Consider the following 14,044-nt stretch of genomic DNA (forward strand, 5'->3'; position numbering starts at 1 on the left):
ATATTTGATTCAGTTCGGGAAAAAAATTAAACATTTTTATCTGCGTTGTAGTCGCTGGAACAAAGGTTGTGGAGGGTGGAAGTGCATTCGTATGATTGTATATTATTCATGTTGAATGACAGATCTACGAAACAACTTTTTTGTTGGGTAGGGGTAACATTTTTGGAATAGGGGTGCATAATGTTTCAATGGTTGTCAGAAAAAATTATTGCTATCAGAAATTCAGATATGATTTGAATAAGTTGAAAACGTTGCAATTGCCCTGAACGCACTGATAGAATAAACAGTAAATTTTGATGTCGAGCCTAATTTATCTCGGTTCCTGTGAAAGATATCAAAAAGTGGTCAAGTGATAAAATATTTTTGATGATATGATGAACATCTTGTCAATTAATCATTTTTGATATCTTTCACGGAAAATTAGGTACATGCGATCAAAGTGGGGACATTTAACCAGAGCGTTTACGATGTATTTCGAAGCTTCCCTGAATTGAATGTATTCAACCTGGAACAGAATTCCAGAATATATGAAAAATTAATGATTTTTCAAAATTATGTCGAATCAAAAAACAACTATCGAAATTTCAGAAATGAACATTTGGAACTTAAAAAAACATACTTGCAATCGGCCTTTGCCAGGCTTTCGCTGACATTGCTATAGTTTCTTTTGGAATCAATATTTTCAGACCAACTGAGTCAGATAAGATAAAACTTGTGCCTTGTCTATAAGGCAAATAACTCGGAGGGTACAACAATTTTGAGGTCATTGGTGTACAAGAAAATTTAGGGGTACAAAATGCTCAATTCGGAGGTGCAAAACACCTGAAAAAATACGGATTTTGTACCTCCGAATTATAGATTTTGTACCCCTAAATGGCCCGTTTGCCGTTTTGCAAATATAAAAAAAGCGGAACATTTGTAGGCGTATAGCAAAAACTTGGCGTCAGTTTTTAAAATTACGGGCATTCCGATATTCCAAAAAATGATTTCGGAATATTTCTGAAGTTGAAGAAAGCATCGATTTTGGGCGATTTCAAAATAGCTGAAAATTAGAAACAAAATAATGATTGGAGTTATGAATTTTTTGCTATTAGTCTGTCTCGAAACCCTAAAACATAAAACTGTGTACAAAAGGAAACAAATTTTGCAAAGATCCAGACAAACAATCTCTATGATACCAGCTAATTAGGAATCACGGAAGTAATGCACTATTTTTCTCTATAAAAACCAGGCGATTCAAAATTTTTGATCGTTGTCCCGATGCAGCAGAAATGAACGGAGAATTTGGAAGACGGAAAAATCAAAAACAAATATTTTTAGAGTCTGGAGCAATAAACCAGTATCAAGGAGGCAAACAAATATCTGGGTTCATCATTCGGAACACATTTCGCTCAATCAAATATGATGAAATATTTCTGTCTGGCGAGACAATATGATTCATTTTCATAATGGTTGAAATAATTAGAACGTGGGAAACGATAATATGGAAAAATAATTTTTTTTAACATTTCGTTGAGATTTAAGAATAATTTTCTGTAGAAGTTGCTTAGACTACAATTAGCTAAAACTTTATTTGAAATTATTTTTGAAAAACTTGAAGCATTCCATCATTTTAAAAAAGTTCAAACAACTCCGACGTGTTTAACTGGAATATTCCAGAAGGTGTGAAAAAAAAGATTCGATGATATAAGTTTTACATTATCAGTTAAAACGCCTTGATGTGAATAAGCAAGGACGTCTAGAAGTTCGAAGAGAGAATCACACAACTATAAATAAAGAAACCGGATACTTAGTTCCTGGATTTGGGCGGATGTGCGGGTGCAAAACAAAACATTAATGAATCTCATGTGCAAACGTTAGATATGTAGCACAGGTTTGAATAATTGATAGAAGAATGTTTTATACTGTGGTTCTTATTGTTCACAGATGCAACAAACCACAGAAGTCTAAAAATTAATGTTTCAGAGAACAGAACAATGTTTATGGTGTCGTAAGTTGTAATTCTTGATATTAAGTGATTTTCCGATTTACAGGGTCAAATTGACTTTTGAACAGAATTTTCTCAAAAAACTATTGAATGAAAATATCTCATTTTTGGACACAGTACTTGAAGCTCTATCCATACTTGCAATTTGTATTAGAGAACATTGTTTTAAGTTACACTGTAACCAGTTTGAAGTTTATAACAAATAATAATGAAATTAACCAAAAAAAAAAAAAAGGTCGGCTAAAAAATAATGGTTTTTTCGATGAAAAATTGAGTTTAGTTAGAAAAGAAAGTTGACGAAATCAATACAAAAGATATTCGCCATCATGTCAATTACTTGTCACCAAAGTACTAAGCATGGATTCCAATATAAAATTCTCCACTGGCTGCGACTCAAATTTTGACAGACGTGCTACTCGTTGGTTTTTACTGATAGGATGTAACTTCGGTTTTTTGCAGAACCATAAGCATATTTTGATGAACTCTGGGAATTCTGGGAATGAAAAATTCAGACTTTGCCGAAATAACTTTCTCGCGAAATGCTGACGTTAATATTTTATTCACAAAAACGGAATACAATAGAATTATGACTTGAAAGCTATGTAATTCAGAGATCTGACCGGAAGATTCACTCTTCCGATCATGCAATAAAGTAGAACATCGAGAACAGAATAACACTGAACAGAACATTTATGACAGTTTAGAGAACTAGAAATAGAACGGAGATGATGTGACCGGAAAGTGTTGAAGGTGAAAGTAGGAAATCAGAAATCTGATGAAGGCACTGTAGGATTTCTTTTTTGTTGGAAAAAATGTACAGATTAAAGAGCAATTTTAGTGATTAATTAGAATCACCATGCTACAAATGAGATGATTATGAAGTTTTTTCTAATATAGTTATGGTTTTGTTGTTAAACAAGTTGATTTTGTCTACCCGTTAATGAGTTAGTGTATCCGTCGAGGAAATTCTTCAAAGTAGGCGGGAAATCCGTTTGCAACGATGACAATTTTTTGAGGGGTGTCTCTGAAAAAAACGCTGGTTTATAAGATAATAGATCTGAAATTCTTACCGATGAATCATATAATCTGGAATTTGGCAGCACTTCGAAACGGATGGAGAAACATCAATAAGTGGTGTTTCAAAGCTGAAAATGTTAATGATTAGTGATCGGATATATGTTTCCGGAACATGAGGAATGACTTTTAAAAGATATGGTTGTTTTACTGAAAAAAAATGTTCAGTTTGTTTGAATTTTGAACATCTAATAATAGAAAAAATGTAAACCGTAAAACCTGTAATAGTAAGGACCTTCACGCTGACAAATCGGAACTTATTTTTTTCGGTTCCTGACAAATATATCAAAAATGTGACAGCAGATTAAAAAAAATGTAATATTATGATCAACATTTCATCAGCTGATAAAGTATTCATGTCTTTGTCTTGAACCGTAACCGAAAAAAACTAGCTTCAACTTGTCAGCGTGGGAGCTTTTCTAAACTTGATTTACGGTTTTTTAAGTCTTTCAAATGTTATATAACTGAAATTACCTTCTATTCCCATCCGATGAAGAAGAATCAGTTTCTGATGACTGCCTTGAAGTTGTGGGACTCATTGTATGATTTGGTCCCAGTGAAGAAGCCAACTCCTTAATTATTTTCTCTCGATCCCAGCCGTTCGGAATAACAACAGCTGCTGGCTCAGAATTAGTTCCACTCTTTTGAGAATTCCCAATACTCTGATCAAAAACTGCTGATTGATTCAGATTTTTCAATATTCTTTCTGGAAATTCCTGAAGTAGCCCTGCTTCCACTGAAGCCATTGTTTGAGGTGGTGGAACAATTGCAGGTATAGTATTCCAGCTGGGATGGGGAGCTGGAGGTTGTGGAATTTTCATTTCAGCGCCGATATGGAAATTGGGAATAGGTGCAGAAACTGGAAGTTGGAGGGGAAGTTGATGTGGTTGCAGTTGTGGCGGCAATTGGACTGGGTTTTCTTGAATTTCAATTTTTTGGGGCTGAGGAGTTGATACTTGGATATTTGTTTTTGTCGGTGTTGTAACCGTAGGCTTTACAAAAGCCATTTCATTTACATTTGTTGCTCCATTGACGCTTGGAGTTGAGTCTCTTGAAGACGTCTCTTTAGCAATTTCTTTTTTCTTTTTAGTTTCTTCCGGGCCTGACGGAGTATCTTGAATTTCCATTTTTACATTAGCTAAGGACTCTGAACGAGGCACAGATTCCAGAAATGTTTTATAAATTTCCGATGGCTCGGGTATGGGGATTTTTAAAATCTCTGAATTCAGATCCAGTTCTTCCGTTTTTATTTCAGCGGATGTCGATACTTCGCTTGTCTCGCGTGGTACAGAAGATTTCAACATTGATCGCTCTTTTCGCTTTCTGAAGATGAATAGTTAGATAGTGAATCTTGAGATGAAATCAACCCACAATGATTTTTCCTTTTCCACTTGTTTTTGTACCATATCGGTGATCGACTTTTGCATTTCAACGACATTATCATCGGCGCGTGACCGTCGTGTAGAAGTTCCTTTTCTGCAAAATTCATTGCTCATTTACAAACTATATTGATTTATTATGAACGCCCACACTTTGCTATACCACTCCTATTTCCTATATTATTTGCTCAATCACCTTGGTTGCTTTATTCTATTTCTCTACCTTTGCACACTCACAGACACACATAGTATATAGTGGTCAAGCTAAAGGAACATTGATTTTAAAAGAAAACACTGGGTCTTGGATTTTGGGTCACTGGTCTGGTTTCCTTCCATGCATAAAACATGAAGCGGAACTAAATATCAATCACACATCTACATAGTCGTCATATATATAGAAAATAAAAATAAGTGGTCTCGCATGACAGATGAAAAATGTTGCAGAAAAAAAGTTGATGCTATAATTGGAAATATCTAGACGAGTTATGGGACAAAAATAAAACAAGTGAAAATTTGTCGATGTCGTTTTGAGTTTCTGAAAATTCTCAATCTCTGCATAAGAAGATTTGACCGAAGGTTTCTTAGAACGTGTGAAAAACAAAATATCACTCACCTCGTTCCACAAACAGCACAGCGAAACGCGGCGGCTCGATTCACAAATGTGCATGATTGACAGGCCCATCTATTAATTTCGTCGATATCCAGCCCGTCATCTCCTTCGTCAACATCAAAATCCTCTTCACTGTTTTTCCTTTTTGTCCTCTTCCGACCTGACATTTAGAATGAAGAAGAAGACAAAGCAATTGGCTCGAAGCAGTAATAATGAGAAAGATGAGCCCGCCAGAAGACTAACTCTGCAAGAAATGAAATAAATGTTGTTGTAGTTTGGAATTGAAAGAAAAAAAACGAAGAAAATGAGAAAGAACAAAAAGAAAAAAATGTTGCTTGAAAAATGTGACAAAGTTGAGCAGCAAAAAACGGCCCATACGACGGTTGAAGAAGCAACAGAAGACAAGAAAGAAAAAAAGAAAAAAAACTACGAAAGGAAAAAAAAAAGAAGAGAAAGCAAACAAAATAGGCAATAAAATAAGAGTGAGAGGGAAGGAAGGGGAGAGCTCAAATTTATTGTGGATTTTAGAATCTGTGACGGATGTGTTGCTCTTGATCTGGTTCAAAGAGAACAAAAGAATCACAAATTTTGTTCCCTTTCATTCGATATTTTTCAGACTAGTAATGAAAGCGAAAATGGGCGGGACCTTGAAATAACTGGGACAGAAAAGGAGAAAGCAATCCCATATTGATGAAAAAAACGAGAAGCCATTTGAAAGGAAGTAACTTTTCGAAAAGTAGAACAGCATGGTCAACAGCATCCCGAAAAAAAAGGCGGCGACCCTTCTGCGCAGGTCAGACTAAACGAGGACGTGAGTGGGAGGGGATTGGAAAAGTGGAGATGGTGAAAAAGAAATTGGAAGTGAAAAATGCGGTCAAAACTCATTGAAATGGGAAAGCAGCCCGAACAGTGTGAGGAAAAATATAACCGAGAGAAGGACGATGGCGATGATCGAGCGCGGGGCGAAATAACTGACGGATGGGGAGGGGCGTGGGGGGTCGGTCGGTCGCGCGTGCAGTGATGTAAACATCGCATTCCGATAGGTGTGAGACGTGCGCTATAAACCAGTGCGATGGGGCGCACTTCTGTAAGAAAGATGAACACTAATCGGACACAAAGGTCCTGTGAAGGATGAGAGGGTCCGTCCCTCTTCTCCGCAGTAAGTGGACATTTCTCCTCATCTAGTTTTTTTGCTGCGTCTCTTCGTCTCATACACACTCTCGACGGTGAGACCTTCCCTACTCGAGAGTTTACTCGGGACCATTGACCGTAGATTTGTTGCGAATGGACGTCGCAAACAAATCTGCCTTTTTTGGGAGAAAAAGAATAGGCAACAAAAAAACGATACTGAATAACTAATGTGCGTGGGGACCCTATATGTGATTCATGGATTTTTGAGAGAAAAGAGAAGAAAGATGAATAGGGTTTCGCGCTGATGAATGAAAATACAGATAAATGAAATGTAATAACAAATATATATGAGCCAAGCAAAGTCAGAGGCGGATATTTCATTGAACATCAAACAAGACGTCATAATATAAACAGTCAATTCTTGTCTCTGTCGGGAAAGTTGGAAAGTTTATGCTCGATAACCAAACCAAAACATATCGAATGCCGATTCTTCCGAAATACATAAATTAACTTGAATCGTTTCTTTTGAATTCTGTCCTTTTGGGAACAACTCGAGGAATGGATTCTGAAATTTAAAAATGCGAAATGTTAGAAAATGGTTTTTCTATTCTTAGAAGACTGAAGAAGCAATTGAATTAGTTTTTTTCTCTTTTTTTACAGAACAATTGAACGAAAAACACAATGTTATTTCACTTTTCTCCGTCTCCTTCTTGCCTGGAAGAGAAAACCAAAAAACAGCAAAAAGTGAGCCGAGTAATCCTTGTTTTGACATTGACATTCGCCATGTCTTCGTGTTTTGTGATTTGACTTGACACATTTCGCCGATGTACGACTTTCAGATGGCATGATGAAAGGTGAAAGTTTGGAGGATTGATGAAGACATGGAAATAAATAAGAACTGAGGAAAAAACGTAGGAAAAAAAGAAAGAGGATTGGCAATGAGGGAAACTTGTGATTACAATTATAAAATGGATGAATGGGGCAAAGACTGAGAGGGAGAGCGTTCGTTCGGGGTGTTCGGCTGGGGAGAGAAGACGAAAGTGAGTGGCGGGCAAGAGAAAATAAGAGAAAACGAAAAAAGAGGAAGAGGAGTAGACGAAACGAATGTAAAAGAAGATCCTCGGAACTGAACATATAGAAAATAAAACGGAGAAACAACTTGGAACAAACTTACTTCCTAGAGAGAGAAGTCATGAGAGAAACAGATTAAACTTCAAAAATAAATTTTTATTCCTCCAAAATTTCCGAAAGCAACAGACACCAATCCAAACCAAATACGACACATATTTTTGTGAATCGACCTTCCCATTGGAAAGAAATAATTTATGCGAGTTCTACACGCCTCACTAACTATGAAACATTCATGTGTTGAATTTTTTGGTTCCAGCGGAATTAAAATCTCAATGGTAAAGAAGAATGGTAAAGAGAGATAATTAAATGAAATTTAAGTAATCAAGAGAAACAATTTTTTTCAAAAAAGAAAAAAGGTTCCAAAAATTGTTACTAAGGTAACTGGAAACTTTTATAGGTTCACTTTAACCTTTTGAACACCAAAATGTAACTTCCGCTTCGGAACACAATTTTCACGCTTTATTTCTCTTATTTCAAAAACTAAAAAATTGTTGTGCTTATCGAGCTCACTTCTATTTCAGAAAACCGTAGTTTTAATTATGAAAGACGAAAATTGAAGATATACATGTACATAGAGTTGCTTCTCAACATTTGTCAGTCCTCTCTAGTGAATTGAGATGCGTCATAGAAGAGATACACGTTTAAATGCATCTGAATAGAAAGAGTGGGAAGAATGAAGTGGAACTAGTATGGACAAGTGGAGCGATAGACGGCCAAAACCATTTGTCGTCGACGTAGCGCGGTTTATTCGGATTATTTATTCAGATTTGTTTCCCAAGTTTGTGACAGTTTTTTGAAAGCCAAAAATCGATAGATGCTACTTTACCAAAATACATAAAGAACCAAGGGCAAAAAAGGGAAGAGCAGAATGAAATTTAAGATCTGAGAAAATGAGAGAAGACCGAGACCATAGGAGTGGGAGGAGTAGGGAGAGGAGCAGAATAGAAAATTAGAGATCTGATTTCAAGAATTAAAAAAAGACAAAGGATGAGTCAAGAAAAAAAAGAGAATTGGAAATAAATAGTCTATAAAAAGCAAAACAGATGAACAAATCTGGGGAGCATTTCGGGGATGAAGATCATGAGAAAACGTTTTCGGGGATCAGAAGCGATTGTCGGGAAGCTTAACCGGGTTGGCGGAGAGCACTTCCTCGCTGAATTGTGTACCACGACCACGAGCATTCAGAGCATCTGAAATGAGTTGTGTTTCAGTGAGTAGACGACGGAAGTGGGTTGGAGGGAAATTGAAATTGGTATAAAATCCTATTGCACTTAAAATTTGTTTGATATCTCAAAACAATTTTTTTGATATCTCTCAAAGGTACCGAGATAATTTAGCTTGGAACGCACGTATCTGGTCGGCTTCTATTAGAGAAAATATGTATATTTTAACTTTAACACTTAAAAATTTGGAACTTTCCGAATTTTTCGGAAATAAACAGACCAATAAAAACCTTTGAATCGTATAACATTGTGATAAACGCCCTAATTGGGTTACTGTAATTTACAAAATGTTAAGCCGGTGATAATTCAACTATTATATGGACACTTTGCTCTTTCTATTGAATAATGGTTCTAAATAAACGGATTCCTGTTATATTCATGTGCTACAGTACTTCTTCTTAGAAAATTACGAAAACCTTCAACTTTGATCTTACTTATTTCAATTACTGTGAAAGACATGAGAAAATTGTCAGCGGATGAATTGTTGATTATTATATGACAGATAATTCGAAAGTGGACACATTTTCGATATCTTTCACAAGAATTGAAATAATTAAGCTCAAAGCTAACGGTTTGGGTGGCCTTCTGTTAGGGAAAACTCGCTGTATTTAATTTTCAAGCAAACATGCATCATATTATTTTTTTTAATTGTCTTCGAAATCTATTGCATTTGCAGCACTGAGACAATTATTCAAAATTCAATTTGATTCGCGGTTTATCTTTACTCATAGACGCTCAATTTTGAATTCGATGCATCTTTGAATCCTAGTGTAACTTGATTAATTGCTCTTATTGTTCCAGTCCCCCCTTTCTCTAGAAAACTCACATTACTTCTGGCCCACATCAAGAGTCAACCATCCAAAAAAAAAATACACACCCTTCACAGAACACTCCCCTTTAATTCCTGGTTTCCTCTCTCGAGGTCTACTTTCAGAGAGACCATTCTTATTTTCCATTCTTCTTCCTTCTTTTTTCTTTTTTCTTTTACTCTACTTGGTCGATCTTCATTCTCTAAAATCTTTTTTATTAAGTTATGATCCTCACGTTTTTTTTCCAGCAGACAATCTTATTTTGTTATTATTCAACCGCCTGGTTGTGTTTTTTCTCTAGAACACTCAACTTCCTTGACACGTACACCTTGCGCAGATGTCTTTTTGTAGGCCTCTTTTCTCGTTTTTTTAAAATTTATTTAACCCCGTAAATCCAATTACCTCGACTACCACTGTACGTTCTTCTCCGTTCAATGTACTCTTTTTTAGCCTGCTTCGCTGCTACGTTGAATGGTTTTCCAACTCCAAGTTGACGAAGTCCTGAAAATTCGTATTTAGAATCTTAGATTTTTATATTAGTGTTTGATTAGGATTACTGTTAGTTTTTACGACCCAAGACATCTGGTGTCTTCTTTTCTTTAGTATTTCTAACCTTGAATGTGCCCGCTATACCCAGCTGTTGGAATGTCTTCCGTCTCATCCTTCTGCAAAAATAGCACAAAACAACAATGAGACCAATCATTTTCGTCTAACCTCGAGTGCTCCAATTCTTCTTGAAACTCGCTGACGACTTGGCGGCCATTGGTTCCAATTGCCGCCGCTCACCATTTGTCCGCCGTTCGCAATTTCCCGCCGCTCCTTGAAATATCGAGCTTGAGCTTTTTTGTTCGAAAAAAAAATAAAGAGAATGAAGAAGCGAAGCGTCAAATACGCATTCGTTTCAGTTGCCTTTCTTTCTGTGGTACCAACCTGATTCCTCTTCACTTCTCCTTTACTCCACCATCCACTTTCGATTCCATCAAACGGATTGTTTTCGATTTCTGAAAGAAAAAAAATTAAGGAAATCAAGAAGTTAGGAAGTGATTTGTAACATATGCTAGCTGGACGGACTAGAAAAAACAAGGGATCTAAAAGTTACGGAACTAATCTTCCGGCGATTTCTTGAGTTGTTGTTTACAAACATCTTACTTTGGTTTTTGGGATGTTTTTTTGTGTCACAAAACTTTTTAGTGACGATTATAACTAACAAAACTAGAATCGGTGTAATTTTTAAGTTTTCTCTAAATCTAGGGGAATTTGGAAATGTTGAAAATTTCGAGTTTTAAAATTTTTGATTTGGAATACTTCGATTTTCAATATTTTGGAATTTCAAAATTATCCGATTTTCAAAATTTCGGATTTTCGGAATATTCCGATTTTTGAAATTGCCGTGTTTCCGAATATTACAATTTTGAATACTTCAAATTTTCGTAATTATTCCAATTTTCGAAGATTTTTGATTAGATACCCACTGTGCCATCACCAAAAGTGGTGAAAAATTAACAAACTAGTTTCAAAACCGCAAAACATATTCGAGAGCCACGAAGAAACTTTTTGCGTGCGCCTTTAACATACTGTAGTCTGAAAAATTCTAATTACGAAAAAGAAATTTGAATATACAATACCGATTGGGATATTATTCCTTTAAAAACTCCGGAAATATTCAAGTAGGAATTCTGAATTCTGTTCCAAACTTCATTAATCAATTATCAATTAACTGCGTTCAGTTTTAAAAAGGACATATGTCCTCAAAAAATTGAAATTAGATGAACGTGGCCTTCTTATTCAGTAATTCTCTCACCAAATGACGTCGCAAACTATTTTAATTATTGACATCACTTTCAATTCTGCAATTTTCATTTTTATATCTGCCAAAAAATTGAATTTTTCTATGTCATTCTAAAATTCAAGCTCATTGTTCAAGAACAGTGCCTCTCATAATGTTTTGTTTTGTCGAAATCAGGTGAAAAAAGCTGTTATTAGCTAGAACTGAAATTAAATTTGAATGACGCAGATTGCTTGTTTTTCTTTCTTCTTCTCGTTTTCCTGCATTCTGTTAATATATACGGGTTTTATGTCATTGCTTCAATTCTCAGGCTCTTTTTTTGTGATAAACCTAATAACAGAAAACAATTTGTTTTCTGTTCTCCCAAGATGATGAAGCTCTACACGGAACTAGAATTCGGGGCAATAATTACAAAAGGTGCCCGTGACACTTTTCAGTTTCCGCATCAACTCACTTCTTGGCATACTCTTGCTTCTTTGTTTCAGTTGCTCCTGCTGTCCACCACCACCTCTTTGCCCATTTTCATATTCTGTTCTTCTGTCCTTAAAATGAATATAATGAATAGAAAAGCTCCATCTCATTTCTCATTACCATTCGTCCGGATGGGTCTCCAAAATTAACCGCATTCCTGGAGGAGCCATCTCCGCCGTTAGCGCCTGAAAATAAAATTTAGCACGTCATTTCGAAAACTTTGGTGTTTGCCAGAGTGTTGTTGTTGCTGGTTCTGCATACTCATTGCCATTTGAAGGTTCTGCATATCCATTTGCATTTTCATTAGCCTTTCGCGAAGTTCGTCATTCGTCATTTCCGTAAAGTTTCTCATTTGTTCATCTCCTGCACCCATTGCCATTGATCTCTGCAAAAAATCTCATTTGATTATTTTTACCCAAATATATCCTTACATTCTCAGCAGAAAAATTTTGATTCGTCGCATTTGGTGTTTGATATTGTGAGCCTTCTTAAAAAATAGAGTCAAACTTCAATTTTTAAAAAAAATTTACTACGCTCACTGGTTTCACACTAACCAACATGAGCCATATTTACAAACGGTGAAAAATTCCCCTCTTCCGAAGCCGCTCAAAAAAGGAATCAATTCACAAATATGAAACATGATACGTTTCCTTTTTTTTTAATTTTTTGGCAATGCTCATACATACTCTTATTTTCTTACCAGGTACCGAAGCATTCCTATTTGAGAATCCACTGTTTTCCCGTGAGCCGGCAACGTAGCGACTTCCGACCTGCCATTTTGCGCCAGGTATATATCCGGTGAATCCTGGAGTCATTAAGAGGTTAGTTCGTTTTTGAAGATATATTTTTTAACAAGTTTTTTGGCACTAGATTTTAGATTCTCAAAAATTGGGATTAAGTTCTCAAGAGGTTGCAAATAATTCTAATCAAATAATATTTCCAAAAAGTTATATTTAATTATATAACAGATTTTAAAGTATATTTTTGAAATTTGAAATTATTTGAGATGAGCAGTTGTTGCGCTGCTAGGAACTGAATACTGCTTAAAAATATTTCTTAAATTGAGTTTTCTCGAATTTTTAAATAGTTACGTTTAGATGATATTTAATTATGTTTCTTGTTTTGAACTTTTCAAATTTATCAACTGTTTTTTTAACAGTTCGAAACCATTATTGCTCAAAAATTATTCCACTAGTTTTGAATTTTATACTCACCTGATATTGGCTGATTTCTGTAACCGTTAGGCATCGTGAGCTGAGAAGTGTTGTTGTTTTGAATTTATCACTCTATGAAAGAAATAGAAACTGATATAGCTGAAAATATTATCATAAGTGCTTCTCTCCTCATATACAAATATAGAGGCTCTGTGAAAGTTTCAAAGAGCAAAAAAAAAGCATATGCGGTGGCGAAAGGAAAAAGAAGAAAAATATACACACGCGCGAGAGATGCGGGGCCCTCCTGGAATATTGTTTTGGACCACTTTGCCAAGCAACAGAAAGTATACTCCGAGAAAAAAAAGAAGAGAAGGGGACGCTCGCGGGCTCCACCAATTTTTGTGCCGCGCGGAGCTTTACCAGGGCAACGAATGGAAAAAAAAGAAGGATGAATAGACATAAAAGCGTCAGTCAAGTTGCAGTGGGAGCTCTTTCTTTTTGCGTTGACTATAGAAATAATTGGCATCGGACCTGACATGAACTTTTTATGCCCTCGGTCTTTAAATGTTCTTTTATGAAAAGAACCATTCTGGCAAAAAATCATCAGCAAGGAGATGTACAATATTGAAGGGGTGAAAATGATATTATCCAGTCAAAGAGAACGAACATAAGTTAAATCGGATTAACATCGTCCGACTGTCAAAATAACCTAAAACCATCGAGAAATTTAAAATATTTCCGGTTTTCAATTTTGAAAAAGGGCACACATACCGTTACAAACCTGATGAGATGATTCAGTCCGGTTACGCATGCAAATAGGAAATCAATTGTGTATACTTGTTGTATTATTGAGAACGTCATTTTGGGAAAAAATACAGTATAAAAACTTCACATTGAAAGTGCACAAGTGGGTTCTCTGTCCGTATTAGGTTATTCGAACAGGTGTCAGTATTTCGCAAGATTGCGAAAAAATGGAGTTCTAGTTTATTATTCAAATGTGACTAGCGACATACTCTCGCTATTTCTGAAACTCCGAAACTTCTCAACTTTTGAAATTTATATATTCCAAAGCATTCCTTCAATTCTTGTTAATTTCAATTTGTATCTCCGCATAGATTCACCTGAAATGTTTTTTGTAACCGTAAAACCTGTAGGGCCCTCTAAATTTGAATTTTGAGGCAGTTTATCTCAATCCCTGTAGAAGAAAAGGCTGCCAATTGATACATTGTTCATTATAATATGTCAAAAATTTTATTAGTGGACACATTTTTGATATCTCTTATAGGAAC

The 14,044-nt window shown here is 35.7% G+C and overlaps 2 protein-coding genes across 2 annotated transcripts; both read right to left on the minus strand.

The window, feature by feature from the left end:
* Positions 1 to 2,932: 2,932 nt before the first annotated feature.
* Positions 2,933 to 5,217, minus strand: Cbr-tag-294 (the record flags this gene model as incomplete). Its single annotated transcript, XM_045239763.1, has 5 exons — positions 2,933 to 3,011; positions 3,058 to 3,132; positions 3,536 to 4,384; positions 4,433 to 4,537; positions 5,054 to 5,217. 5 exons carry the CDS (start codon positions 5,215 to 5,217, stop codon positions 2,933 to 2,935), a joined length of 1,272 nt encoding a protein of 423 aa, XP_045095506.1.
* Positions 5,218 to 8,413: 3,196 nt separating this feature from the next.
* Positions 8,414 to 12,849, minus strand: CBG14747 (the record flags this gene model as incomplete). Its single annotated transcript, XM_045239764.1, has 10 exons — positions 8,414 to 8,502; positions 9,747 to 9,845; positions 9,958 to 10,009; positions 10,059 to 10,345; positions 11,585 to 11,672; positions 11,722 to 11,786; positions 11,833 to 11,986; positions 12,033 to 12,088; positions 12,302 to 12,406; positions 12,816 to 12,849. The coding sequence occupies 10 exons, from the start codon at positions 12,847 to 12,849 to the stop codon at positions 8,414 to 8,416; spliced, it is 1,029 nt and encodes a 342-aa protein (XP_045095507.1).
* Between the last annotated feature and the right edge of the window lie 1,195 nt (positions 12,850 to 14,044).

The sequence above is a fragment of the Caenorhabditis briggsae genome, assembly GCF_000004555.2.
Source record: "Caenorhabditis briggsae complete genome, chrX, whole genome shotgun sequence".
NCBI classification, from domain to species: Eukaryota; Metazoa; Nematoda; class Chromadorea; order Rhabditida; family Rhabditidae; genus Caenorhabditis; species Caenorhabditis briggsae.